The sequence below is a fragment of the Carassius auratus genome, chromosome 6, assembly GCF_003368295.1.
Source record: "Carassius auratus strain Wakin chromosome 6, ASM336829v1, whole genome shotgun sequence".
Lineage (NCBI taxonomy): Eukaryota > Metazoa > Chordata > Actinopteri > Cypriniformes > Cyprinidae > Carassius > Carassius auratus.
In genome coordinates, this window is record NC_039248.1 from 5,139,934 (window position 1) to 5,167,168 (window position 27,235).

Consider the following 27,235-nt stretch of genomic DNA (forward strand, 5'->3'; position numbering starts at 1 on the left):
TACTGAACAGCAAAAACACAATTCAGTGCTGCAGTGTAGCTGAGAAACGTCCGAGAGTTCTTTAACCATTTGCAGCAGTGCTTGACTTCCAGTCCTTTAATGATTCATACACCTTATCTACAGGAAGCAGAGACTATTTGCATATTTGCTAATACGTAATGCAAATAATATATAAGGAAAACAAGAGTTTATGAGTAATGTAAAAATTGCTAAATTAAAGTTAAATTAAAGGCCACATTTATTTATACAGAACATTTCTTACACAAGTGCGTATTTTGTTTTATTTAACAAGAAAATCTGCCTTTTTTGTACAAAGCTTCACACAGTACATGTTGAATTAGTGACCTCAAATTGATGCAGATTATATTTCTTATATTTCATGTGTTTATCTCTTCTGTTTACTAAAACATTCATATTAGATTTTGTATCCCAGATTGTCAATGTGCACTAATAATCCCAGTGTACGTGTAACCAAAGAGCAGAGTCAGGACAAGGAGGAAAACTAGAGCAGAAAATGTGATCAGAGGAGGAGGAAAAGTTAAATGAGGAGAGGAAGAACAGAGGAAAAGAGGCCAGAGAGAGGAATGGAGTGGGAAGAGAAGATGTTTTGTCTCTGAACATCTGCAGGAGCGCTGGGATTCCAGAGCACAACATAACTCTGGTTACGTAACTGAGCTGCCTAAGATGTAGGTCAAAAAATAGAGAGCGCAAACAAGGGGAGAAGTGTCTGAGTGTGTATGTGTGTCATGTGGAACAGTAATCATTATAATGCAATGATGTGCGTGCGTATACGCAGGTGTATATCATATAACGACATCACAGGATGTGTACTAATGAGGGTATGTTTGCGTGTCTAATAAGTGTTGGTAAGAGTTTAAAAGAGGCAGTGTGATTCACAGAGGCAGATCAGTGAAAGGGCAGCAGAATGTAGGTCAGCCAGCCTTGCCCACACCCCATTCCCTCAATCCTAAAGTGTACAGTATGACCCTCTTTATTTTGTTCTCTTATTAGCCCTTAGGTCATTCAACATGCACTCACTGCCTTTATGTTCTCTCCATTCTCCTTTTCAGTAGTGCTTACTGCGACAATTTAACAACAACAATTTAATAAAAAAAAATTTCACTGTATACTACTTACACTATTTTAATTATTCTGTCAGTTTTTCTCAAATAAAACAAAAAGGTTTTTTTTTTTACTGAAAAAAGGGAGAAAAAGAGAAAATGTTCATGGTGAGATATCTGAATGAAAGGGTACGAAATTTTATACATTTTACTTTTATTCAGAAAAAACATAAATTTGATCAAAAGTGACAGTAAAGAAATTATAATGTTGGTAAAGATTTTAATTTCAAATGAATGCAGTTCTTTTAAACTTTCCCAAAAAAGTAATCACTCTCACACACACACACACACACGCACACAGAGACACACGTCTCCATGATGCTTTAAGAAACCTACCTGCAAAGCTACAGTAGTTTAGTTTTAGGTACTTGTGTAAAATGTTGTAAAATGAGGATGGTGCCAAATATAATGTCATAAATAGATTTTCTTTATCAGTTAACTTCTATTAACTAAAATTAAATCAACATTTGGTGTGAGCATCCTTTTCGTTTAAAGCTTTTGCCCTCGATGCACTTTTTCAGGTAGCTTTGCAGATAGGTCTCTTGAAGAGTCTTGGAGACGTTGTCACAGTTCTTCTGGATTTAGTCTGTCTCAGTTTCTTCATGTTATTCCAGACAGACTGGATGATGATGAGATCAGATCTCTGTTTGGAGCACTGGCTGTTGTCAGACTCCTTGTGCAAACACAAATTTCACTGGATTATAACAATTAATGGCAAAATTAATGTTTGGAAATGTAAAATGATATTTCCTACAGACACCCTACAGCAAAAGATAGAAATTACTGATTTAAACCATTTTTAGCTGATGAAAATACTACCCAGATAGCATACATATCCGGGCCTCATCTGGGCCAACTATGGCACATCTGGCTCAGTTCTGGCAGCGGCAAAGGTTATATGGGCCATCTCTGGCCCACACACATCAAGCCGGTTTTAGTTTGAGTTGCGGCATGCTGTTTATGGGCCAGATCTGGCCTGTGTGCGACAAACCGGCTTTAATTTGAGTCGTGGCTTGCTGTGTGTGGGCCAGATCTGGCCCGTGTGCGACAAACCGGCTTTAATTTGAGTCGTGGCTTGCTGTGTGTGGGCCAGATCTGGCCCGTGTGCGACAAACCGGCTTTAATTTGAGTCGTGGCTTGCTGTGTGTGGGCCAGATCTGGCCCGTGTGCGACAAACAGGCTTTAATTTGAGTCGTGGCTTGCTGTGTGTGGGCCAGATCTGGCCCGTGTGTGACAAACCGGCTTTAATTTGAGTCGTGGCTTGTTGTGTGTGGGCCAGATCTGGCCCGTGTGCGACAAACCGGCTTTATTTTGAGTGGTGGCTTGCTGTGTGTGGGCCAGATTTGGCCCATGTGTGACAAACCGGTTTTAGGTTGAGTTATGGCTTGTTGTATGTGGGCCAGATATGGCCTATACCAGGTGACCAGATGTGCCATTTCCTGAAGACACGTCCTGGCAGATCACCTTACTTTACCAGTCAGTAGTTCTAAAATTATTTTGAGTACTGGACGCCCATAATATTTCAGGACACGTAATATAAATACATACACACATTTATTTGACCTACACGGACCTGTTATGAAGCAGCAATGTTATTTGATTTTTTTACATTTTTGTACCATGTCCTCTGGTGTGACACCATGTCCTTTGAACTTTTTCGGAACCACTAAAAAAAATTTATGCTTTGTTGTGCATTAATATGACACCCCTAAATTATATATATTTTTTTATTAAAAAGTGCATGTTAAGCTACATAATCCTAGAAAGTTTTGCAAATGTGCCTTGCTTGCCACTAATGACAGGTTAGCTTGGATTAGCAAGGTCATTAATTGACAGAAAAGGCTGAAACGTCCTTTGGTGTGATAAAAAAAAAAAAAAAGTCCTCCATTTTGACACCTGTACTGTCACACCACAGGACAAAGTTTCATTAAAAATCATTTTAAATAATTAAATAATATTTGTTTAACTCCTTTTTTAAACTTTTAAATGCAATAATTACATTCATTAAATTAAGCTCTAATCATCAAAAGAAATCAAAATAAATTATGAATCTTTAGAATATATGACAATTTCACTTTTTAATAAAAAAAGTTACAAAAAATGAACTTTTTTCATGATATTCACATTTCTTCAAGATGCACCTTACACACACACACACACACACACACACACACACACACACATATATATATATATATATATATATATATATATATATATATATATATATATATATATATATACACACACACACAGGCATACATACATATATGAGTGTTCGTAAAAGCAACAATACAAAATCTTAAACTATAAAAGTGCCACTTTGTCCCACTATTATGTGCAGGCCTGGCATTTTGCACTAGGCTATAGAACTACAAAATGAATTTTAAATTACCAAAATCATGATTGAATGATATTTTTAATTATGTAGTGATCTAATTCTATCCACCAAACAATTGTATGTGAATGCGTGAGACTTATGGTCATGGTTATAGGGAAATAACAAGAAGAACAAAGTGCAGTAAACGGTAAAACTGTTTGCACTACAAACCAGTTCGTTCATAATTAGGACAATACATTAAAAATAACATAGTAAGATACAGCAGTTTGCAACAGTACAGCTGTTTGTACAGCTATTATAGCTGGAATGACACCGAAAGCCAGACACATTAAATTTACAAATGGCCGCGCCCCCTCTTACAGAAAAAAAAAATAAGGCGCATATGTTTATTCATATGTTTATTAATGTAACGTAAGCGTGTGACTTTTAATTCGTGACGTCCTTTCATGGGCGTGCGCGCGGACCGGATGGAGTTGCCATGGAAACGGAGCGCAACACTGCAAATGTCACGAGGAAACACCCCGTTTCTCGCTGATTTCACTGTTTTCAGGTGAGTTAAGTCCATAAAATCACACAAATACTACTTATAACTGTTGTTGACACTTCTCTTACTTGTATTTGACTCGCTTCTGTTGTTTATTTACTTTATAGGAATGGTTTAATGTCTTCGTTAGCGTTTTTACCGTTTTCAGACGACGTATCGTCAGGTATGATAACTCTTTTGTGGTCTTATTTATGAAAGTTTGGGCTTTTAGTCAAATCTTCATCTGTAGATGCTAGCTTTTGACTGTTTTGTTGGTAATCTTTCAATGGAAGATTGGAAATTGCTTAATTTATTTAACCTTAACATTTACACTTTACTGTTTATCGATGACGTCACGTTATCAAGGAGCGCGAAAATTGGCAGAAAACTAAAGTTGTTTTGATCTTTTATGGTAAACAAAACTGTTCTGCGATTTCAAGAGTGACAAAATAATCCTTCTACAACAGAAGGGAGTGTCCAAGATTTCAATATTTCTGAAGGGAGCTGCTGACAGAGATGTAGGAAGCGCTGAAAAGGTTAAGTAACCTAATATGCATTTTTTCACAACATATATCGCAATGAATCTGTTATTTTATTTATTTATTTTTTGCATCTCACCTGCTCTAGCTTGTTTCCATCTAATAAACCTGGAACTGCAGACTAAATATTGTTGGCTCTGTGTCAAATTGCTTGTTTTGTTCCTAGATTCTTCAGTGCTGATGGCCTGCTGCATCCAGCAGAGTCGGAGTGAACCTACTGTAAGACAACATCTCCAAGATGCTATTGACCACAAGACTAGTACAGTAAGTCAAACCTCAAATATACTGTACACTAGTGTTCAAAAGCTTGAAGTTGATACAATTTGTAATGATCTTCTGCTCACCTCTGTAGTAATTATTTGATTAAAATATGTAAAAAGAGTAATATTGTGATATATTATTACAATTTAAAATAGCTGTTTTCTATGTGAATACATTATAAACTAATTTATTCCTGTGATGTGCAGCTGTATTTTCAGCATCATTTCTCTAGTCTTCAGTGTCACATGGATCATTCAGAAATGCTGATTTGCTGCTCAAGAAACTTATTAACAGCGTTGAAACAGTTGTGCTGCTTCATTTTTTTTTTGTGGAAACTGTGATGCATTTTATTTTTCAGGATTCACAGATGAATACAAAGTTCAAAAGACCTGCATTTATGCATTTAGCAGACACTTTTATCCAAAGCGACTTACAGTGCATTCAGGCTATCAATTTTTACATATCATGTGTTCCCGGGGAATCAAACCCCCAACCTTGCGCTTACTTGCTTGCTAGCGCAGTGCTCTACAAGTTGAGCTACAGGAACACTATTTGAAACAGATGATTTTGAACAATTTGATGCATGTAACACTAACATTCAAATGTTTGGAGTCTATGTAACAACGAATCCAACAAAAAGAAATTTCAGCACGTCTGTATTTTAACATTGATCATAATCAGAAATGTTTTTCTTGAGCAGTAAATCATCATATTAGAATGATTTCTGAAGATGTGTCACTGAAGACTAGAGTAATGATGCTGAAAATTCAGCTTTGATCAAAGGAATAAATGACATTTTAACATAATATTCACATAGAAAAGAGTTGTTTTGAATTGTAATAGTCACAGTGTTACTATTTTACTGTAATTTGATTCAATAAATGGAGCCGTGGTGAGCATAAGAGATTTTTTATAAAGGCATAAAATATCTTACAGACCCCAAACTCTTAAATGGTTGTGTAAATTACAGTTATGATGTTCCTCCCAGTTAAATTTTATTAAAATGTATTAAATGTGACTCTGGCATATGCAGTCCATTCTATAGAGACTGTGTTTGTTCCCCAAAAACAGACTACAAATAATATGTTTATTAAGGGATCTAGAAAAATTATTTCAGTTTAAACCTACTAGATTAAAAATAGTACTCAATGTACTCCATTGATGAAATAGTAAAAAGTGCACATTGCCTGAAATGATATGAACAGCAGCTATGCTAATCTTTCTCCCTTTGCCTTCCTGTTTCTGCAAATGTCCATCCCAGGGTTATTAGAAACTGCACAGCACAGGACTTGCAGGACTTGTGAGGACTTCAGATGATACCAGTACTCAAAAGACCTTAGATGATGGCAACTATAGATGGACATACAAACTACCGCCACTGCAAAAAAGGTAATGTTAATTTGAAAGAGCTGTGTCACAGTATCAAGGGCTCCCTTATCAGTTCTGCTTTCAGTACTGGAGAGTAAAAGATACATTTTTTTTGTTTGATGTTTTTATTCGTACATATACGTTATCTTGCACATTTTATCTCTCCAACAGATTCTAATTTGAAAGAAGTTTATAATGCATGTTCACTACTCACAATTCAGAAGACTGAATCAGCCTGTGTATCTGAATGTTTCTTATACTCACTCCTCTCTGCCGCGTCTGAATTTGGGATTTTCCTTAGCTGTCAGTTATAAATGTCAAAATTAGAAGAAATAAACGTTTGAAATATATCAGTCTGTGTGTAATGAATAAATATAATATACAAGTTTCACTTTTTGAATGAATAGAATTAGTGAAATAAAATCAACTTTTTGATGATATTCTAATTATATGACCAGCACCTGTATATCATTGCTCTTTTGTTGATTTTGATTGCTTCCATTGTCCTCATTTGTAAGTTGCTTTGGATAAAAGTGTCTGCTAAATGTAAATGTAATGTTAATGTGTATTTAACTATATTTATAAATATTTATCTGTATTTTTTATTTTGTAATAATGTAAATGTATTTGTTTTATATCTATACATGCAGTTGTATTCATGTATGTATATTTGTCAAATTTTTATATTTTAATAAAGCAGTTTAGACTACATGGGCCCTATCTTGCACCCAGCGCAATTGACTTTGTACACCGACGCATGTGTCATTCCTATTTTGCACCCACGCAAAGCGCGTTTTTCCCTCCACAGAAGCACGTCGCTAAACTAGTGAATGAACTTGCGCTCCCTGGGCGGTTCAGCGCAAAAAAGGAGGCGTGTTCCGGCGCAAACAATCCCTGGTGCTATTTTGCTGTTCCATTAATCAATTGCGCCACTGACCAGAAAAAACCTAGTCTAAAGTCAGTGGCGCGTTGCGCGTTGTTCATTATGCTATTTTAAGGGCGCAAGCTTGACCATAATGTATATAGCGTGCACAACGCGCATACACTTTGCTCATGTAATCTACACAGATGCTACAGTTATTTTTGCCAATCATAAATTGTTACACTAAAAAAAATTAACACATGAGATGACGGAAATCATTGTGAAATCTTGCTTACAAATTATTCAGGCTAATTGTAGTAATTAAGGACCAGACCTGTTTGCCCGATATTGGCAAGACATATATGTATATAAGGACATCTGACAAATTGGTTTGTCCGTCAAGAACCAGGAAAAAAAAAAATCGATGAAACAATTGTGGCTATTTCCTCCCACGCCTGTTTAACCGACGCTATTTTGGGTGGGTTTCTCCCATCCCCATACAACACAACTTCTCTGTCTTTCACTGCTCTTACAAGAACATCAGTCTCCTCGGCTGTGAACCGCTCCTGGCGTGCGCCTGGTAAATACGCCATAATAATAGCAATCCATAATGGAACTTGCGCACCTGCTTTTAAAGGGAATGTTGGATGACGCTCCGATTGGTTTATTTCACGTTACGCCCAAACCACACCTATGAATAATGAAGCTACTTCAGACCAACCCATTTTAGATTTGCGCCGGGCGCAAGAGCCATTTATCCCGCCGGGAAAATAGCAACAGCGCCGAGACCCGCCCACAAAGTTACTTGCGCTTCACGCTTTGACACTTGCGTTTCAGATCGTTAAAATAGGGCCCCATGAGTGTTTTCTTTATTCTGGATGAATTACATATTCTTTTGTGTCTAGAAAGGGTTAATATGGGCCATATCTAACCCAGAAGTCAGCCACAACTGGGACGGATATGGGCCACATCTCAGAAATGGCGTGGTTGACATCTGGGCCAGGTGTCGCCCATGCCATTTGTGAGATGCGGCATGGATCTGGTACAGTTGTGGCTGACTTCTGTCAGACAAAACTGGGCCAGATCTGGCCCAGATGTCACCCACACCATTTCTGAGATGTGGCCCAGATCTGGTTCAGTTGTGGCTGACATATGTCAGCCAGACTCAGGTTGAGTCATCGCCGTCATTCCGCGCGGTATGTGGGCCAGAAGAATATGGGAGATGTGGGCCAGAACTGGGCCACATGTCATTTGCTATCTGGGTAGTGTTCTAATAATTTTGGCTACCACTATACACAGTCATATACCTCATATTACTATCTATCTATAAGATATATTACTCTTTATATATGTATAACTCAAAATGCACTAACAAAATGCTTTAAAAAAAAAACACATCAGAATAGATAGTAATGGTGTAGTGACGCCCTAGTGTCTTGGCAACACCACTTCTATTCTAGTTCATCTTTCTCCCTCTCTTGATTCTTTATAAATCAGCCTCCATCCTCCGCTGCACCTGTGGCACAATCACTCATTACACTCATTCCTGTCATTATCCTCTCTTTTGTAATCAGCTACTTTAATCAAACCCAAATCTTCCCAAACAAAGAATGAAATGATATTGACGGATGCCCTATTGTGAAATATTCCTATCATAGCGACACATCACCCACAGTGTGCAGCTTCAGATTACCTGCAACAGAGAGTCACAGGAACCTCAACCGTGAGCTAAATTCCTTCCCTCTGTACTACTGCTTGATATTAACAGCATGACTGTCTGCTCTAATGAAGGGGTTTGGGTCATGTGACTGGCAGAAATATATTTTAAAAAAAAAGAAAAAGACAAAAGTCAGAATATTAAAGACAGATAAAAGCCCAGGAAATCTGTTTTGCTCTTTCAGAATTATATAGACAGTGGCCCATAAAAGTATTTGAACTTTCAAGCCAACTTTTTTATTTTACAAAACTTGTTTCATGCATCACAGTACTTGCTCACCAATGGATCTCCTGCAGTGAATGGGTGCCGTCAGAATGAGAGTCCAAACAGCTGATCAAAACATCACAATAATCCACACCACTCCAGACAATCCATTGGTGAGCAAGTGATGTAATGCTAAATTTCTCCAAATCTGTTCCAATGAACAACTCATCTACAATTTTTGGGTGAAATGTTTTAAATTGTTAAATTCAGTAAGTTACAAGAAACAGAAGTGATTTTGAAGGGTTAAATCAGATAGAAATAAAATCCTTAAGGTAACGCCTGCTCATTTTCATTTTTTTCAGTGTACAATAACAACTAAAATTGTTATTTCCAATATTCACCATGAGATATACATTTCAACTGAATTCATGTTTACAGAATTTTTCTCAAGTATCATTTTAAAGCAGCTTACACAAAGTTACAACCAAGAGTAGAATCATTATCATAGTGTGAATATAGCACCTACTTTTAACTAATTTCTTATTTATATACATCCTATTAATTAAAAACAGCAGGGCTACATATTAGAAAACTGTTGATTCTAGAATTCTATACAATAAATGTATTGCATTAACCTTGCTTTAATTAAATTAAATGTAAGAGGTTGTAAATGCACACCTTAACCTTGAAAAACTGCAAATGCATAAGTGTCCTTTTAGACCATTTGTGTGTGTTAAGTACATAATCAGCACCAACAAAAGCTCCAGCCTCAGTAGCAGCTCTTTATTATGTCATGCACACCAACGTCAGATCATTCCATTATCTAAGCAAGGCCAAGAACAGCCATAAAAGAAAAGATAAAAGAATGCCTCAGTCCTGAAATAAAGAACACAAAGAGGCCAGAATTGTAAACAATGAGCGTGATTGAGGCTACAATTTGAAAAAGTCAAAGAAAGTGGGGCAGAGGCCTCTAGTGAGGACTAGATTTCTGCTCATCCATTAAAAGCGAAGGATGAATTAGGCCACTAGAGCAATGAGTCAGCCCAGAGTTATGCAATGCAAGCGCTCAGGGTATTGCCACACTCTGTGAGTACGAGGAAAAGAGCGGGTATGGAGAAAGAGAGAGAGGTTGTTTTGCAGGCACGCATCTGCGTATGTGAGAACATGACTGACATATGTTCTGGGGAAAATGTGCACAGATAGAACAGCTGCCTTCAGTGTGAGGCCCGGGGAACATAAGGTTTGTAGGCAGATTGTGTTACTTGTAAATGTGAAAGGCAACAAAATATGTTCCAACTGCTCTAATGAAAGCACTTCATTAAAAAGACATTATTCTACAATCATAAATCAATACATCCATAATGTGTGAAGCACTGTGCACTCACAGTTCCTGCATCAATATTCCACTTACAAGGACACTTCATATTAATAAAGCAACACTTGAACTCTGTGAAGTCCAGGTCACTATCCTCTTGACTTATCACTATGATCACAATTATTTCATAGAATTAAATCTGAAACCGCTTCCTCACAGATGGACAATATTATTCACATACAACTCATTCTAAAAATAGCTCCAAAATGCTAAATTATCATTTAATTCTGTATATTTAATTGTTCATGTCTTGTTTTTATATTTAGATTACCCTTGTTATCATCTAATGGTTAAAGGTATTTTAAAAATAGCAATAATTCAATAACACTGGTAAATATAATCTTTAGCAAGTCTCAAAATTAATATCCATTTTCCTTTACATTATAATGTTTTGATGTCTATAAAATAGTCTATTTTATTTTTTATTATTCACTCAGTTTATTCATCAAATATATAATAACATTTGATTATAAATAATACATAAAAATAAAATAAAAACATATGACCGGTAGTGTAAATATCGCATATATATATATATATATATATATCACAGGAATAAATTACATTACCTTTAAATAAAAGCTTTAATAATTCTAAATGCCAGTCTGAGTCGAGCAGCCCCCCTCAGCCTGCATTTTAAAGATAGCTCTAACATTAGGGGGTCTCTGGCCCCTCTAGCTCCCCATAATTCAAACACCTATTTTAATCTCTCCGAGGTCACTTTTACCCTTGGAACTAGACAGCGTTAATCACATACAGTATACTAGAAGTTCAGTGGTGCCACAAACACATTAACCCGATTATCCATGAGATAAGCATCTGTCTCCTCCTCCTGTCCAGTTACCTACAGCCGCCAACCTGTCAGATCCCCTCCTACGGCCCAGCACAACATTAGTGCCTTACACAGCTCAGTCTTGACCTACATACTTGCAGACATGCACAAGCTAACTGAAAAACACTTTAATCTTCAAGACATGATGCTGATTTGCAGAGGCATTCTACAAATGTAAGCCGCTTCTTAAGAGCAGAGGCACTTTCAACCATAACCCGCATATTCTCAACATGAATGAAATGACAGAAAACACAAATCTGAGCTAACATGAAATGAGAACTATATGACTGAAAAATCTACTAATGTGTCCAGATGAGTTGCTGGCATGAAATGTTTTATGACCTTGTATTTATTGAAACACTTCAAAAAATAATCTGGCAAAACACATTGCATCTGTCAATGTTTGATCTTTAATTGTACAAGCACTTTTACCCTCATTAAAGCTGAAATTTACTTGATGAATGATTTGAGGTTTTAAGTGTTGTACCCTGTATTTATTTAAATTAGATAAAATGTAATCTATCAGACTATCATTAATTTATCAGTTATCAGCCTTAACATAAACAAATAATAATCAATAAAATAAATAGAGATCATTAAATTGACAAACTGCATTCTCAATATTTATATAAATTTTAACTTAAAATCTAGAAAATAAATTGTACGAAAGACCATTCTACATTAGAATAAATTTTAAAAAATGCAATTGTGACTATTGTTTTTGGAAATTTGGTTTTACACGTAAGAATGCCGAGAAAGAATACCAGAATTGTAAGACATAAACTAAATTTTCTAAGAAAAAATAAATTGTAAAAAACTCGAAATTGATAATAAAGTAAGTCAAAATTCTGAGGTACAAATACCTTTTTTTGAGACAAGAACGGGCTTTCATAAATTTGTCAACTAACCTAATATTTGAATATTAGGCTGCTCAGCAAACACTGACAAACTTTCAGAATGTGTTAATTATTCTGGCAAAGTTCTCTCAAAGTTATGAACAATTGTTCTTTCACTAACATTATTTAAATTTTGTTTAACGTTACCTGGTTTATAATAACGTTCTCAAAACATTAGAGCAAAATGTTATTTGTACTTCATTCATAATCCACTGTTTGTCTAACAATTTTAAAAGTAACTTTGTTTTAGTATGTTCAGAGAAAACGTAACATTCCCACAGTGTTTAAACAGGTCAAATGGAATGTTAGGAAAACATTCTTACAACATTTTTGTTAGCTGGGTACGTACTATGGAAAAATAGAAATGTAAAATCAATTAATTTAAATGTTCAACTGGCTTCCAGATTTCTTGCCAGTTAAATGGTTTATACTGTATTTTTCAGAGACCATCTTGTCCCCCACTATACTTTTCCTCTGTACATCTTTTCACTCAAACACACTCAGACCAGGCCAAATAAGGCATTTCTTTAAGGGCGACTGTGCTGTCTCACAAGTGACTCAGGGAATCATGATAATGGGTAACAGAGCTTCACATCTGCAGCCAAACAAACCCACTAAACACACCACAGGGCCTGCAGCTGTCGGGAAGAAGCTCTCTGAATCACAGGACCAACAAAAGAAGTCTGTTTACAACAGCACTCTTTCACCCATGCCCACATCTTCTTCTCATCCTCTCCACCGCTTCCCGCCCACAGCCCGAACCGTCCTGCTCTTTTTGCTGTAATCCAAACACCTGGGAGGTGCGAACATGTGACCAAGGGCTCACATGAGGCCAGACGCTCTGTGTGAGGGTGAGTCAGGCGAGGAATAGTCTGCAAAACTAAAGGTAACAGAAGTCAACACACAATTACACACTCACTTACAACAACAAAGCTCTTAAAAAAGCTGGAACTGTAAACTAACCGCACTTGACCATGTGGCGAGTGCTTTCCAACATCGCTGTATTCATTTTTATACTGACATCATCATGCATGACAACAGCATATGAGCAAACTGAAAATATGAGTCTAAATGACTCATAATTCAAACCATGCAATTTTCATAAAAGTTTAGAATCTCACACACCTTCTTCTAAGATGTTTTTTTCTTCCATTTGCAATTTGTTTAGAAAGCCTTCTGGCGCTGAGTTAAAATAGAACAGTTCTAAGAAGTATCTAAGCAGTGTGTTCCCAGTTAGTTACTGTATCGTGTCCAGGCGAGACACCGGAGAGATGGGATCATTTAAGTAGGTTAGTCAACAGCATCAGGACATGGGCAGTGATAGAGCATGTTTCTTGTTTCTGTTTGGGTTACTGGGTCAAGCAGGGAGGGAGAGACGGGGGAAAATATCACGTGAAGAAGGAACGCCTGTAAAGGAGACACCATGTGCCGGAGACAGATATGGTTGGGTTTCTTAAACACAAAAAACCCAAATGTGAAAATTATTACAATTTAACTGTTCCAGTTTAATAGATCCCACTCAAATACATTACTATTTATCTTTGCATTTTGATTGGATAATTCAGGTGTGTAAAAAAAATATCAGTTATATATACATACATTTTTTACATAAATTTTCACACACATACCAACAAACAACTGACATGAACCCTGAAAAACAAATTCAAATAATAATAATAATAATAAAAATTCTAAGAGAAAAACTAATAAAGTATGTTAAATTAAAGTATATAAAATTAAAAGTAGGAAAAGATGTAAACAAGTAAACAACTGTGGAAGCTGAAGGACTGGATGACTAATTGGTTAGTTGACCATTATGACTCACTCCATTATAAATATGAAATCTTTCATCTGAATGAGATTTGATTGCTAAAGTTGATGCTATTGACTTCTTAAGACGTGGAATATAGTGTACAAGTCAAGATGTTTCCATTATTTTTGGTATTTAATCTTTATTTACTGTTTTTGTGCGTTCTATGATCCACTTTTTTTTTTTTTTTGTACAATAAAAACGTTTTTTAAATAATTTCTTTAGTTGTTTTAGGAAGTAGTCATGATGTAACACGTACATTTTGGTTTTTATGATCCCAAAAACAAAAGCCAGACCGATGATGCCAGACGACATGGAAAAAAATTGTGTAATAACTTTACGCATGAAACTGTGCTTCCCTCTACTGGATAACCAGGTGAACTGTTTACAGTGAGACTGCGTACACATAAATGAATTCCCTCATTATAAATCGTTGTTAAGTGATTAAAAACAACTGTAATCATAAACTGTTTGAACTCCATCCTCACCTGCGCAACCAACAGGCAGCACCTTAAAACGACGACTTTGTACTATTTCTGGACAACAAATTATCGAACAACGCCCGAATATTAGCCACTAAAGTAGAATTCAGTTTAAAAACAGTTATTAGTAAAAACAGGAGATTAACTGAACCAACCTGAGCAGCATTGACGCCGCACGCACTCACCGCTGAACTCATTAAAGTCAAAGTACACAAAAGGGCGGGAGCGCCATCTTGTGAAAGCCGGTAGATCATGAACGATGATGACGGCCAAGACTGTGTCCAGGCAGGGTTTTGTTTGTTTGACGTAAATTGGGTAAATTAACCCAAAATGTATCATACATGATTTAATGTAATTGAGAAGTTTAAATAAATAAAAAGAAAAAAGTTAAGGTGGCCTTGAGGTGTTTTTATTCCTGCTGCAAATTCTATTTACAGACAAAAAGCCACGAGGATCTTCTATATAATGTCAGATCTGTCCAGGTGTTGTGCCGAAATCGATACAAGCGATAACCTTGACCAGGGGTCGATGTTCAGCATGTTCGTGCGGGAATATGTTCCTTAAGAGATGTTTTAGCTCTTGTATAACGTTCTGATTGTCTGATAAATGTAGATCCTATCTGTATTCTTATTGCTGGTTCCTGTAATTAGCTACAGTATGTTGCTGGTAATCTACTACAGTTCCGTTCCTTAGAAATGCTTATGATTGCAGTCATCTGAATCTGACAAGTAGGCCTAATATTTAAATATATCTATAAAAATGTAAGCACTCTTTCATAACAAATTATTTTAAATGTTTAACAAAGCGACTTGTTTAATAAAGTGTGATATTGAGCTCCTCTTCTTTCTATCTTAATAAGCATATTGATCAGCTGACGTATATCGATGTATGGTCTATAACCGGTCAAAATAAAATACCTCAATGTTACCCCTTTTTACTCTATAGCCACAAAACATCAATGCTTTAATATAAATTCTGCCTCTCTTGATGCCACATAACACCTTCCTTCACATATAATGTAATATTTTTAATGGTGTGCGTGCAGTTCTGATATGAATTACTAAAAGCTGACACAAAATCAAGCTTAATGTGTAGTTCTTGCCTTTTGTAAATTTTTAAGCCAATAAATTGTAGGTTATATCAAATAACTTTGGTTTAAATGAGAAAAATAAGAGGAGCTGACACATCACATGAGTCACTTTATTAAACATTTTAGTTATTATGAAATAAAGAGTGGTAACATTTTGATAGCTCGCCTATATAAAATTTTACTTGTCAGTTATTACAGGAACTAGTAATGAGAATGAATAGAAGATCCCCATTTATCAGATAATCAGTCGGACCATATCAGCTTCTTTACATATATATATATATATATATATATATATATATATATATATATACATCCCTCTTCATTGCTTCGGTCAAAATCACATTTTATTTTTCTATTTATAATTTTTATAAACTCACATGTTTCCATTTATAATGTTTATTTAGACTCACATTTAAGATACATTTTACATTTAATCAGTTTAATGATATATAAGACAAATGTTTCTATTTAAAAATCATATAGTTAAAAAATAAATAAATATAGCAACTAAAACTTCTGAAATGGAGTCTGAAAAGCATATTTTGGGAGCATATTTTAAACAAAAAAGTAGAGTATTTTAAATCCAAAAATGGAAAACAGACAACAATAAGTGCCAAATTAACTTTTTAATGACACAAAGACAGACACGTTTCAGTCAGGAATTGTGGCTTTCTGTGCAAACAGCAATAGTGTGCTTTTAATGCTGATTCAGGCCCTCTTCCATTTAGCAAAAACACTTGCTGTAGTTTCCAAGGAACACTACACCTGCACCACTATTTAGCAGCAAACCATTTCACACACACCAAGCACTTACATTTCACATCCTTCAGCAACTAACTTACTTTAACTTTCACAAAACACATACACAGGGCTCTTCAGCTCTCTGAATTGCATTTGCTCAGAAAGTCACGAGATATCCAATATGGATGAGTTACTTCATTTGACACTACCAGAAAAACAAGTTAACATATTCAACTTGAGAAAAACAAGTGATAAAGAAGTTCAAGCATCCTTCATTCAAACAAAGATGCGGCACAGATGCCAAAAGTCTTAAAAACATAAAGAAACAACTTATAGGTTCGAAATTATTGCACATAAATATAGCTAAAATATTAAAAAGAAAGAGCTGAAAGGAAACAGAACTATACAGAACACAGAACAAACAAAAGAGATGAATTAGCACATATAAAAGTTAAATTAAATACTCTAAAACTGAAATGCATCAAACATTAAAATAACGCGATCTTTATTAAAATGATATTAAAACTAAATAAAATATATTATATAAATATTTTTATTATGTCACTTAGAAAACAACCTAAATATAATATAAATTTCACTTTTCCACCTATCGCTGAATATTAGCTACATAAACGCTTGCATTTGTAGGTCATACTTGTGTTCATCCACCTACATCCAGATGTTCCTCAGTAAAACTCAGGGATCGTGTGCGTTACCTCCCATTTCAAAGCAAAACCTCTGAAGAAACTGGAAGCAGATGTGGCCAATTATTGCAACTTCTCCAGGTCTTGTTTCTTCCTGCAGTTTTAAATCAGAACTGTTGTTGTGGCAGCTGTGCTACAGTTTCCTTGCTATTTGTCAGTGAGACATTACTGAGTGAGATGTTGTCATATCTTGTGACTCCAGGGTGCTTCAGAGCTCAGTCTGTTTTTAAATTTAACTAAGCGTAACATCCAGTAGTCACACACACATCACAGTCGTCCATGTGGTTATATAGTCTTTGTTCACTTTTATAGTTTTTCATGTATGATGCCACCATATTGTGAGTTGTCATCGAGGTTCTGTTACTTGCGGGACCTCCAAACTGCTCCAGGACTCCAGGATGAGCCAGGCGCTCTGCTGAGATTTTTGTAACGCTGGCGAAGCACAAAGTCAAAGTTGGCAGTGGTGCACATGGCATAGAACACGTTGGCTTTGTCTGGGATCAGCAACTCTGAAATAAAAAATGACAGTGATTTATTGAGTGCTAAATATGTAAAAAAAAAAAAAAAAAGCTTAGACACACTGAACTTATGTATTTCACGATCATATAAAAAAATGTGCTTACACTTAAATACCTAAAATGAGTGTTATCATCATTAAAAAAAATAAAATAAAATAAATAAATATAGGTAACTTAAAAAAGGCTGAATTAATATATAATCTTAATATAAAAATTGAAATAGAAATGCATGAAATTTTTTGCAACTAAGTGAAATAAAGTGAAGTATTAAAATGACTGAAATTGAAAATATATATTTAAATCAAAATATTTTTAAAATGAATAAACAAAACACACATAATAGCAAAATGACAAAAATAAAATGTAATACATGTATTAATGAATTCTTGGATAGTATATAAATTAAACTAAATTACTTCAATCGTTTTGCGTTTCAGTGTCAAATATTAAATCAAGAAGCTCACCCTTGTCATTGGAGAGCACTTGTGTGAGACTAAATTCTTGGCAGTTCATCTCCTCCAAGTTGTGTTTCTCCAGAGCTCTCTGAATCACCTGAGCTGTCTTGTCCTGACTGGTTATCTAACAAAAAGGGTTTCAAGACTTTAGAGTTACTGGGGTTGACAACTACGTACTTCATAAGCCACCGACTTATTGCCACTAGAAATATGTCAAAGAAAAAAAAAAAGAAAAGAGAAGCATGGACACTGCAGAAATCACCAAATATGAAAGCCAACTTACCAAAATACTTTTATAAACGTTTCCATTGTTGCCAAATTCCACACTGACTCTGACGATGCAAGAATCAGCGACCTGCTTGTTGTACATGGGATGCTTGAGAGAAGGAGAGGACGATGATGAAGATGATGTAGATGAAGATGATGTAGGGGAAGGGCTGTCAGGGCTCAGGGCAGACATATCCGCCTGTAGGCATCTTCGAAAAGAGCTGGGCGGAGTCAGAGAGGAGGTGGCTGTGTCCACTGAGATGTCCTGACAGGATACAGACTGTGAGAGTGAGGGAACGGAGAAAGACTGTTTACCCCAACAAATCTGTAAGAGGTCTGTGAAGAGCACAGCACAGGCTTTTCACATTTCATTTAGGTGGAAACGGACCAGATGAGGTGTACCAGATAGCTTGTTCTTTCCTAAGTAGATTTCTTTTAGGTGTTAAACGACACAGATCGCAAGCGATAAATACTGTGGTTAATGATGTGTTGAATGTTAAACATCACAGGCTGGCAGTATGATCTAATACACTGTTTTCTGTGTCAACTTGATAGTGCAAACTTGAACTACTTTGTGACTGCAAGGTTAAAGTGAAACAAAACAAAAAAGTTACAAACACCTAAATGGAGGCCAAAAGGCCTTGGTATAAACGAATAGTACAAATAGGTTTTTAGATAATATTAGACCTATCAGATTTAGGCCTATTGATTCAGTACATTCAATTACAATAATGCAATAAAAAAGTTAAATATAATTAAACCCCCTGACCCGCATGCACTGAAAGATGTCAAGATGTCACACAACAGCTAAAGACATCCGTCTGACGCATGTGTACATCAGTGTTGTTTATATACTATTATGGTATTTATTCATATCTTTATTAACTTTTATTTGTACATTTTCAGTCTTCATTTGAATACAATTTTGTCTTTTTAATTAAAGTTCATTTATTGAATTAATTTTAAAATATTAATATTTAGCTTTATTTCAGCTTTGTTTTACAAAAACATACAAATGATTTTTTTTGTTTTATTCTTCATTTATTTCAGCTTTATTTCAATAACTAAAAACTATTTTAGCAGTGTTAGTAAAAATAACACTAGTTTACATAAATAAAAAAGTATAAAAACAGACAGCTCCTACATCTACAGCAGACACACGGACAAAATCAAATGGATTTCAAATTGGACTCTGGACACAGGATGTTCAACAACATGGAAATAAAGCCATAAATATACTGACCTTTTAAAGTCCCATTTGGTCATTTTTTTTGCTTTATATAATGTATTCTCTTTTAGCAAATATAGGTCATTATGTTCTACTGATGGATTCAGCACATCATAATTAATTTCAATAAGTATTTACTATTTATTATTATATTATTAATTATATATACACACTACACACACACATACATACATACATACATACATACATACATACACACACACATATATATAGTAGCATCTATAGAGTATATGAGGTAATAAATAACAAAAGTGTGCAGTTCTGTTACCTGTACTTTGTATCTAAGTGGTGAGAGGTTGGGGCTGCTGAGATCCTCCATCTCTGAGCCACTGGAGCCAGAGGATGATACACTGATCTGATCAGCAAAAGTCTTCTTTGAGAAGTTCTCACTGCCAGACAGCAATCTGCATTGAGCAGAAGAGAAATATGCATCACAGAAAAACATGCTTTTAGAATAGTCTGGGTCCACAAAATGAGCCAAAACAGCACTCACGAGGTCAGTTTCTTGGTGATGAGCCGGTGGCTCCAGGGGTTGGGAGAGCTGGGACAGGGGTCAACTGGTGGCTCCAGATCTCTTGACAACTCATAGCTAATGAGAAAAAACAAAACAAAAACACTGAATGTAATTATCTATGAAGATTCGGGAGGAGCGCGTCAGATACTTAGCCTAATCATCACAGGTGGACCACAATCAAGTAATCAATCCCACAGTATAAATATCGCTGACTTACCTCTATCCATTGACGGTTTATCAGCATGCTGGTTCGCCTCGTCAGTCACCTTATCACAGACCCAATTTTCGTACCAACGAAGAGTGCTACACAGGGGATTTATAAGACCTGCTGCTTTTGCCGGACCCGAGATCATTTCTACCCAGCCAAACACGGCCGTTGAGCAGCATTAAGCGTCATCGCGACAGCTGCTATCCTCGCCAAGCCACACATCGTGGCCAATAGACCGTGCAACTCCGAGCTTGCCTGCTCGATACACGATCGCGCCGCCCGAGACCGAGCTCTCGTCGAGCGCTGGATTGCAGCAGAAAGAATCCAACCACGGTTCAGCCTTTCACCACGGCGTTCCGGCCGAGTGGCAGTTTGAGGCCGCTTCCTCTAGCGGCGCGCAGACTAATACATTTCCAGGCGAAGACGCTAAAAAACAGGTTCTTCTTTTTCTTCATTGGATTTTTACGGCAGTTTGCATTCAAAGTGTTGCATCTAAAAGCAGTTTTGCGGCTAAAGTTTTGTTCCGTCTTCTTCTAGTAGTGTTTTATGGAGGTTTTGGCAAACCAACGTAAAGGTGCATTACCGCCACCCGCTGATCCGGGGTGTGGATTCCGCATAGATTTGGACTACAGATACACCGTTCCGTCGGATGATGATGCCACTTTTTAACCACGAAGCCAAAGTCATTAGGTTAGATTATTGTAATGCCTCGTTCTCAGGCCTTCCAGCTAAATCGTTGAGCAAGCTTCAGTATACAAATTCTGCCGCACGCTTGTACTTCTCCTCGCGAACACATTACACCGGTTCTTTCACAATTACACGGGCTTCCCGTAAACATGAGAATTGATTTTAAAATTCTTATCTAACATACTAGGCACTTCATGGGACTGCACCTGAGTATTTTTGTGAACTCATCAGTCCTGATATTCCATCACGCTCTCTTCGCTCTACTAACTCTTCACTTCACCAGCCATAATGTGAGCTAAAGACCATGGGGGAAAGAGCCTTTTCATATAAAGCCCCTACGCTATGGTATGTACTTCTTCTGCATGCACCTATGTTGGGCGATTTTTGTTGATTAAGTCACATTTATTCAAGACTGTCTGTCTTTAATGAATTATTGTATTGCTTTTGGCGTTTGTTCCTACAAATAAAATGCATTATTAGGGCTCAAGCCCAAAGGGCGAGAGGCCTATTGTTTTCCTTAGGATTATTTTTTATTATTATTATTATTATTATTATTATTATTATTATTATTATTTTTTTCCAACGTCTCGGGGGCTTTTGGGGCCCTTAACGTGCTTAAAAAGTCTTGAAAATTGGCACACAGATTGGAACCTGCGGCCATTAGGGCCGGGCAGAGACTGATACACGGGCGTGGCACAGGGGCTCTACAGCGCCCCCTGGAATATGGAGGGCCATATATCATACACTCTTGCTCGTAGACGTATGAAACTCGGTACACATATAAATCTCATCAATCCAAACAACTTTTGTATTGCATATCATAGGCTCCGCCCAACAGGAAGTTGGCTATTTAGGGTTTAGTATTCAAATTTTTCGTCAAAGTTGTGGGTGCTTTTGGGGTCCTTAACATACTCAAAAACTCTTGAAAATTTGCGCACACTTTGGAATCTGTGGCCTTTAGGAGCCTGCAGAGGCTGGGACCCGGGCGTGGCACAGGGGCTCTACGGCGCCCCCTGGAACACAGTCAGAAATGTTGATGTATAGCTCACACATACTTGCACATATTCATAAGAAACTCAGTACACATATAGATCTCATTGTGCCGAAAAACTTGCGTATTGCATGTCATAGGCTCCACCCAACAGGAAGTCAGCTATTTAGAGTTATGTAAAAAGCGCATGCTCTGGAATTTGAAATACTTGTCATAGGTTTTTTTCTCGATTGCCGCCAAACTCGGTCAACATGATCTCAAGACATTGGGGATGAAAAATTGCCAGGGGATTTTTGATATCTCGAACGGTTTGCTCGTGGCGAGGCGTTGAAATTATGGCGAGAAATGAGAAACAGGAAGTGTCTAATATCGTCCACATACATTTCCTGATTTTAATCAAACTTCATCAGATTATTCGTTGTATGATGTCGATCGCATATATGTGACTATTAGGAGTCAAAGTTATAGCGCCACCAACTGGCAGAAGGAAGTGTGTCATTTTCAAAATGATTTGAATTCAGCATCTTATTATTACTCGATTTGCTTCAAACTTCATCAGAATAATGTTAAAACACAGCCGATATAAATCTGCAAGGGGGATATTGATATCTAAAAAATTGTTGCCGTGGCAACATGTCAAACTGGAATACTTCTCAGGTGATTTTGAGGCAAATAACATACTTAGAATTTCACAAAACTCTGAACACACATCAGTATTTCTGATAGGAACTTAAATTGTGAATGGATTTTGGATAGCTTGAATGGTTTTGCCGTGGTGATTTTTTTAAATGACCTTACAAAGGGAATCATTATTGTATTTTTAAGTTGCAGCTTCCAAAGACGTCAAATATTTTTTTCATACAGATGAAAAAGTCATTCTGAGGAAATATGCATAGTTTCACGACTTTACAACACTGTATGGATAACAGAAAATTTAAAAAACTGTCAGACATCTCATCTCACTCTGTCCCTCTGTTTGAGTGTGTGTGCTTAGACTTCCATTGTCTGAGAGAAATAGCGCCCCTACAGGTTCAATTCCCGGACTTTTACTTTCACTTTTAAATCCGTTAAAAATACAAATAAATACTTAGATTTAATTCACACTGACAAGCTAAACCAACATATCTGATTATTACCGGATCAGGGCTCATGGATAAATTATTTCTGGCCAGAGATATGTGAGAAATAGGAGAGATGAATCACCGCTGTGATCACAAGCGTCTGGAGTAAAGAGCTAAGAGAAAACGAATTTATTCCTGTTTTAAAGCTTTTAAAAATAAATTATTACAGCGATATCACACTATCAACCAATTAGAACACACCAAGAGCTAAATTAAGATGTTTTTGAACTGTTTGTGTGAAAATGAAATATTTGCAGCTGCCTATCTGAAATCACCGCCTCCGATCAGCGCGCACAGTGTCAAGCTCAAAACAAACGAATTTTTTCTTGTTTAAGAGCTTTTTTAAATAAAATATTACCACAAATGCACACAATAAACCCACTATAACACAACAAGAGGTAAATGCAGGTGTTTGTGACCAGTTTAAGTGTGCAAGACTATTTGAAAGCGCGACTGGCAGAATAACATATCTCTCCAGCTGCAGGATTCTGCCTTTCGACGAACGAACGAACACATCACGGACAAGATTATTTCAAAACACATAATAGCTTGGCGACTATAAACGAAAACAGCCACGTGAACATAAACTGGATCTACTGGATTTGAATATTAAAGTGACCACATTTACCACTTGCTTCTGTCTTCAATTTTAATCTATATAAAAAAGGAAACTCATTCGACTTGGCTGCTTTTTTAATGTGTGCGTATTTATTTATTTACCTTTTTATACATTTTGTATAATTTCATAGTTTGTGTATTACAATTATAAAAACAAAAATAAATTTAGCCACTCACATAGAAATAGCTTAGGCCTTAACCTTTTTCTGACAGTTTTAGGGATTTTTAAAAATCCTAAAAAAACCTTATTTGTGCTGCAAATAATAATTTCAAACTCATTTGATACTGACCTATGACATCCTGTGACATTATATTTATTTTAACTTACATAATCTCATGGATGTAACAGTAAATCTGTTCAGCTCACAGATCAATACTAAGCTGTAATGCAAGCAGAACTTTCACAAATGCTTATGAGTCATTTAAGGATTTGATAACACTGTAAAATAATGTCTAATTTGTTAACATTAGCAAATGCATTGATAACACTTTATAATAACTGCACTCATTAGTAAATAGTCAGTTCATGCTTTATAAAGCCTTGTCCCAATATCAATAGTCAGTAGTAAGCAGTTTATAAATACAGCTATAAATAGCTTGTCCTTGGTTTATAAGCACATTTATTAAAAAGGAGAGTAAGTTATCTTCCTATGAAAAATAAAAGATAAAAATAAACAAACAACAACACAGATTGATACAGAACTCAGAAATTTTATTGTGGATTTATGATAAAATCAGCCTGTAAATGAATTCATACTCCTCCTCATACTACTCCATACTCCTTTTTCAACATTATGCCAAAATACTGAGATGTTAAATTGTGAATGGGTTTAGGATAGCTTAAATGGTGTTGCCACAGAGATTTATTAAAGTAACATAAAAAAATACAATAGTTATTTTACTATATCTTTACAATTTTTCATTCTAACTCTTCATAATTTTTTATATAAGTAGAAGTCCTCATTTGAAGGAAGCACAGTAAGTTTCATAGCTTTATCATTTTCAAGAGCCAGCATAAAATTTAAACTATCATAACTTATAAATCAAGCTTGCAATTCTTAGTACCTATAATGGCCACCTGAGGGAGCTATAGGATTACTTTTAAATAATTATTGGAGAAACGAGTATGATTTAAATAATTTATAGAAATCTTTCAAATAAAATAATATGTATTTTATGTATTTTACTGATAAAATGACCCTCACTTAATTAGAATAACAAGCTGAAGTATTGTGAACTGTATATTAAGAATAATTCTTTATAGGCTTTATGGACAGATACATTTTGAGTGACTCTTGAAGGTTCAGCCCCACATCCTCTTTTACCACTGTTTAAAGAATTAATCTTACAGAACAGGTGTGAATGAATTTTGGATAGCTTGAAGGGTTTTGTCGTGGTGATTTTTTTAAATAATAGTAAAAAAGGAACCAGTAAATGTATTTTTATTTTTTTAAAGTGCAGCTTCTAAACACTTAAAAAAAAAATGTACACATAAAAGACAAGTCATTCTGAGGCATATTTCCTCAGAATGACTGGTCTCATGACAATAGTTTCATGACTATACAACACTATATGGATGATAGAAAATTAAAAAACTATCATACATCTGATGTCACTCAGTCCCACTGTCACTGTGGGTAATGTGTGTGTGTGTGTGTGTTAAGTGAATTAGGTGTGAAACTATCAGGGAGCATTTAGTCTCCAGCGCCAACATTTTACAGAACTGCCACTTTCCTGGAGTCTCCAGAATTACTCGGTGTCAGGCTCTGAGAGATCTAAGATTCCAAAAAATGATTTAATTAGAATACCATGAAGTATTGTGAAATACTATATATAAAGACTTTATATATAGGCTTTATGAACAGATTAGAGTGACTCGTGAAGGACCAGCACCACCTCCTCTTGTTCGATGGTTTGAGGAGTATATCTTCCAGAATCTGGGATTAAGATTTAGGAGCTCATTTTTATTCCACCTCCTTTCCTGAAAGTCTGTCTTGCAGAATTGACTAAAAATTAATCTTCACATTATTTCCTAATTATTTTGCAATTCTTTTTGTCAGTTCTTCTTGACCTGTTTTTCTCTTCCAGCTTTCCTGGACTATTGTATAGCACTCATAAATTATTAAATAAAAAAATAATGGTAGTTATTAAGATTGATATGGTTAGGAATTGGTAAAATGTGCTTGGAAAAAAATCACAATAAAACAATGTTTTAATTTTTAAGTTTGGAATATTAACTGACGTGAATGAATGCTATATAAATATTGTTCATGTTAACATAATGTTTATGAATGGAATCTTATTGTAAAGTGTTACTAAAGTTATACATATATATTGTTCTGTGAATGTGATTTTAAAGTCTAGATGATTCGGATTAACCCTTTAACTGCCATATCCTTTAAAACCTCACTGCCAGAGGGATATTGTGAATGCATGTGCCCGCTGGGCACAGTTTACCTGATGCCACCGGGGTGGCGATGGCATTGGTGGCTTGAGCCCGACATCGCTGCTTGCAGCTATATTTATTATTATTATTATTATTATTATTATTGTTACATTCGCCTTACCACGCACGTTTAAACCTCGCCGAAATGATAGAGACATAAGTTCAAAAAAAAAAAAAAAAAAAAAAAGTCTCTGGATAAAAGCGCCTGCTAAATGCTTAATTTAATTTAAAAATTTTCATTTGCATGCAAGTCTTCTGGTAGGACCAAATCATTTAGGGACCTATTTTACCATTCACTGGCGTGATCACTCAAAATTTATCTAAAACGCATCTGCCCTCGTGTTTTGATGCAGGATAGCAAGCATGAGTAAAATTGCCATCGCCTTTTAAGGACCGTAATACGGAAAACCGGAAAGTAAGTCTCTTTAGAAACCACTTGGAAGCAAATAGCACATAACTGCCGTTAACCCATTTGCTGCAAGCATCGCCAACGGCCCCAGTCTATGTTTCGTTTTCACAGCACGTTAAACATCACTCTCTTACTTGATCTGGATAAGCCGCGCATCAATTGAAGTCCAAAGACTTTGGCTTTTATATCTGACCAATATTTCGATAAAACATAATTCCAGTGATTAATTTTCCATCATGTCAGGAAAACTATTCCTATTCCTGAACGGTAAACGTCAAAGTGTTAGCTCGTGGACAAATGTTGATCATGGATCTAGTCAGAAAGAATCATGAACAGAAACATCTTTATTTTGGGTATATAATTTCTGCCTCCATGCCAAAAATGGGGGGTATCTTGTAAGGGGTTAACGTTACTGCTATAATCATGTCTTTTGGTACAACGCCTTACAAGACTAAACATGCTCAATCGTTTCCAAAAGCCTCTGTTTCCACAGTCCATAATACAACGTGAAAACAGCGTTCCAAACGTATCCACTCGGGAGTCCGTCTAAAGAGCCCGGAGGCCAAATGAGAGGAAAGATGCTTTTCCAACAGGAACATAATAAGGTGGACAAGGCCTGAGGAATCGTCAAATCAGGCAACAAATTGCTAAGCTGGTAACACAGTAGGCTACCCATCCATTTTTAGCTTGCCCCATCAAATATTACTAACACTTTTACTCTTCCCACAGCCAACATCTACAGCAGCCGAAGCAAGTAGCCTTTCATGTACCTCCTCACTGCCGCAGCAGTGTCTGCTCCCGCAGGGGCCTTTCCTGTACCTCCCCACCGCCGCTGCAGTGTCTGCTCCTGCAGGAGCCTTTCTTGTACCTCCCCACCGCCGCT

General features: G+C 36.2%; 1 protein-coding gene across 5 annotated transcripts in view; it reads right to left on the reverse strand.

Annotated features, from left to right (window-relative positions):
• Window positions 1–16,037: 16,037 nt before the first annotated feature.
• rgl3a (ral guanine nucleotide dissociation stimulator-like 3a) overlaps window positions 16,038–27,235 on the reverse strand; it is a 33,661-nt gene continuing 22,463 nt past the window's right edge. For all 5 annotated transcript variants that reach the window (XM_026257560.1, XM_026257562.1, XM_026257572.1 and 2 more), the window contains 5 exons: window positions 19,852–19,947; window positions 19,627–19,762; window positions 18,126–18,389; window positions 17,852–17,966; window positions 16,038–17,378 (listed from right to left, as the gene is read on the reverse strand). In XM_026257560.1, coding sequence (XP_026113345.1) covers window positions 17,230–17,378; window positions 17,852–17,966; window positions 18,126–18,389; window positions 19,627–19,762; window positions 19,852–19,947 — 760 coding nt within the window. In that variant the 3' untranslated portion in view covers window positions 16,038–17,229. The remainder of the gene's footprint in view (window positions 17,379–17,851; window positions 17,967–18,125; window positions 18,390–19,626; window positions 19,763–19,851; window positions 19,948–27,235) is intronic.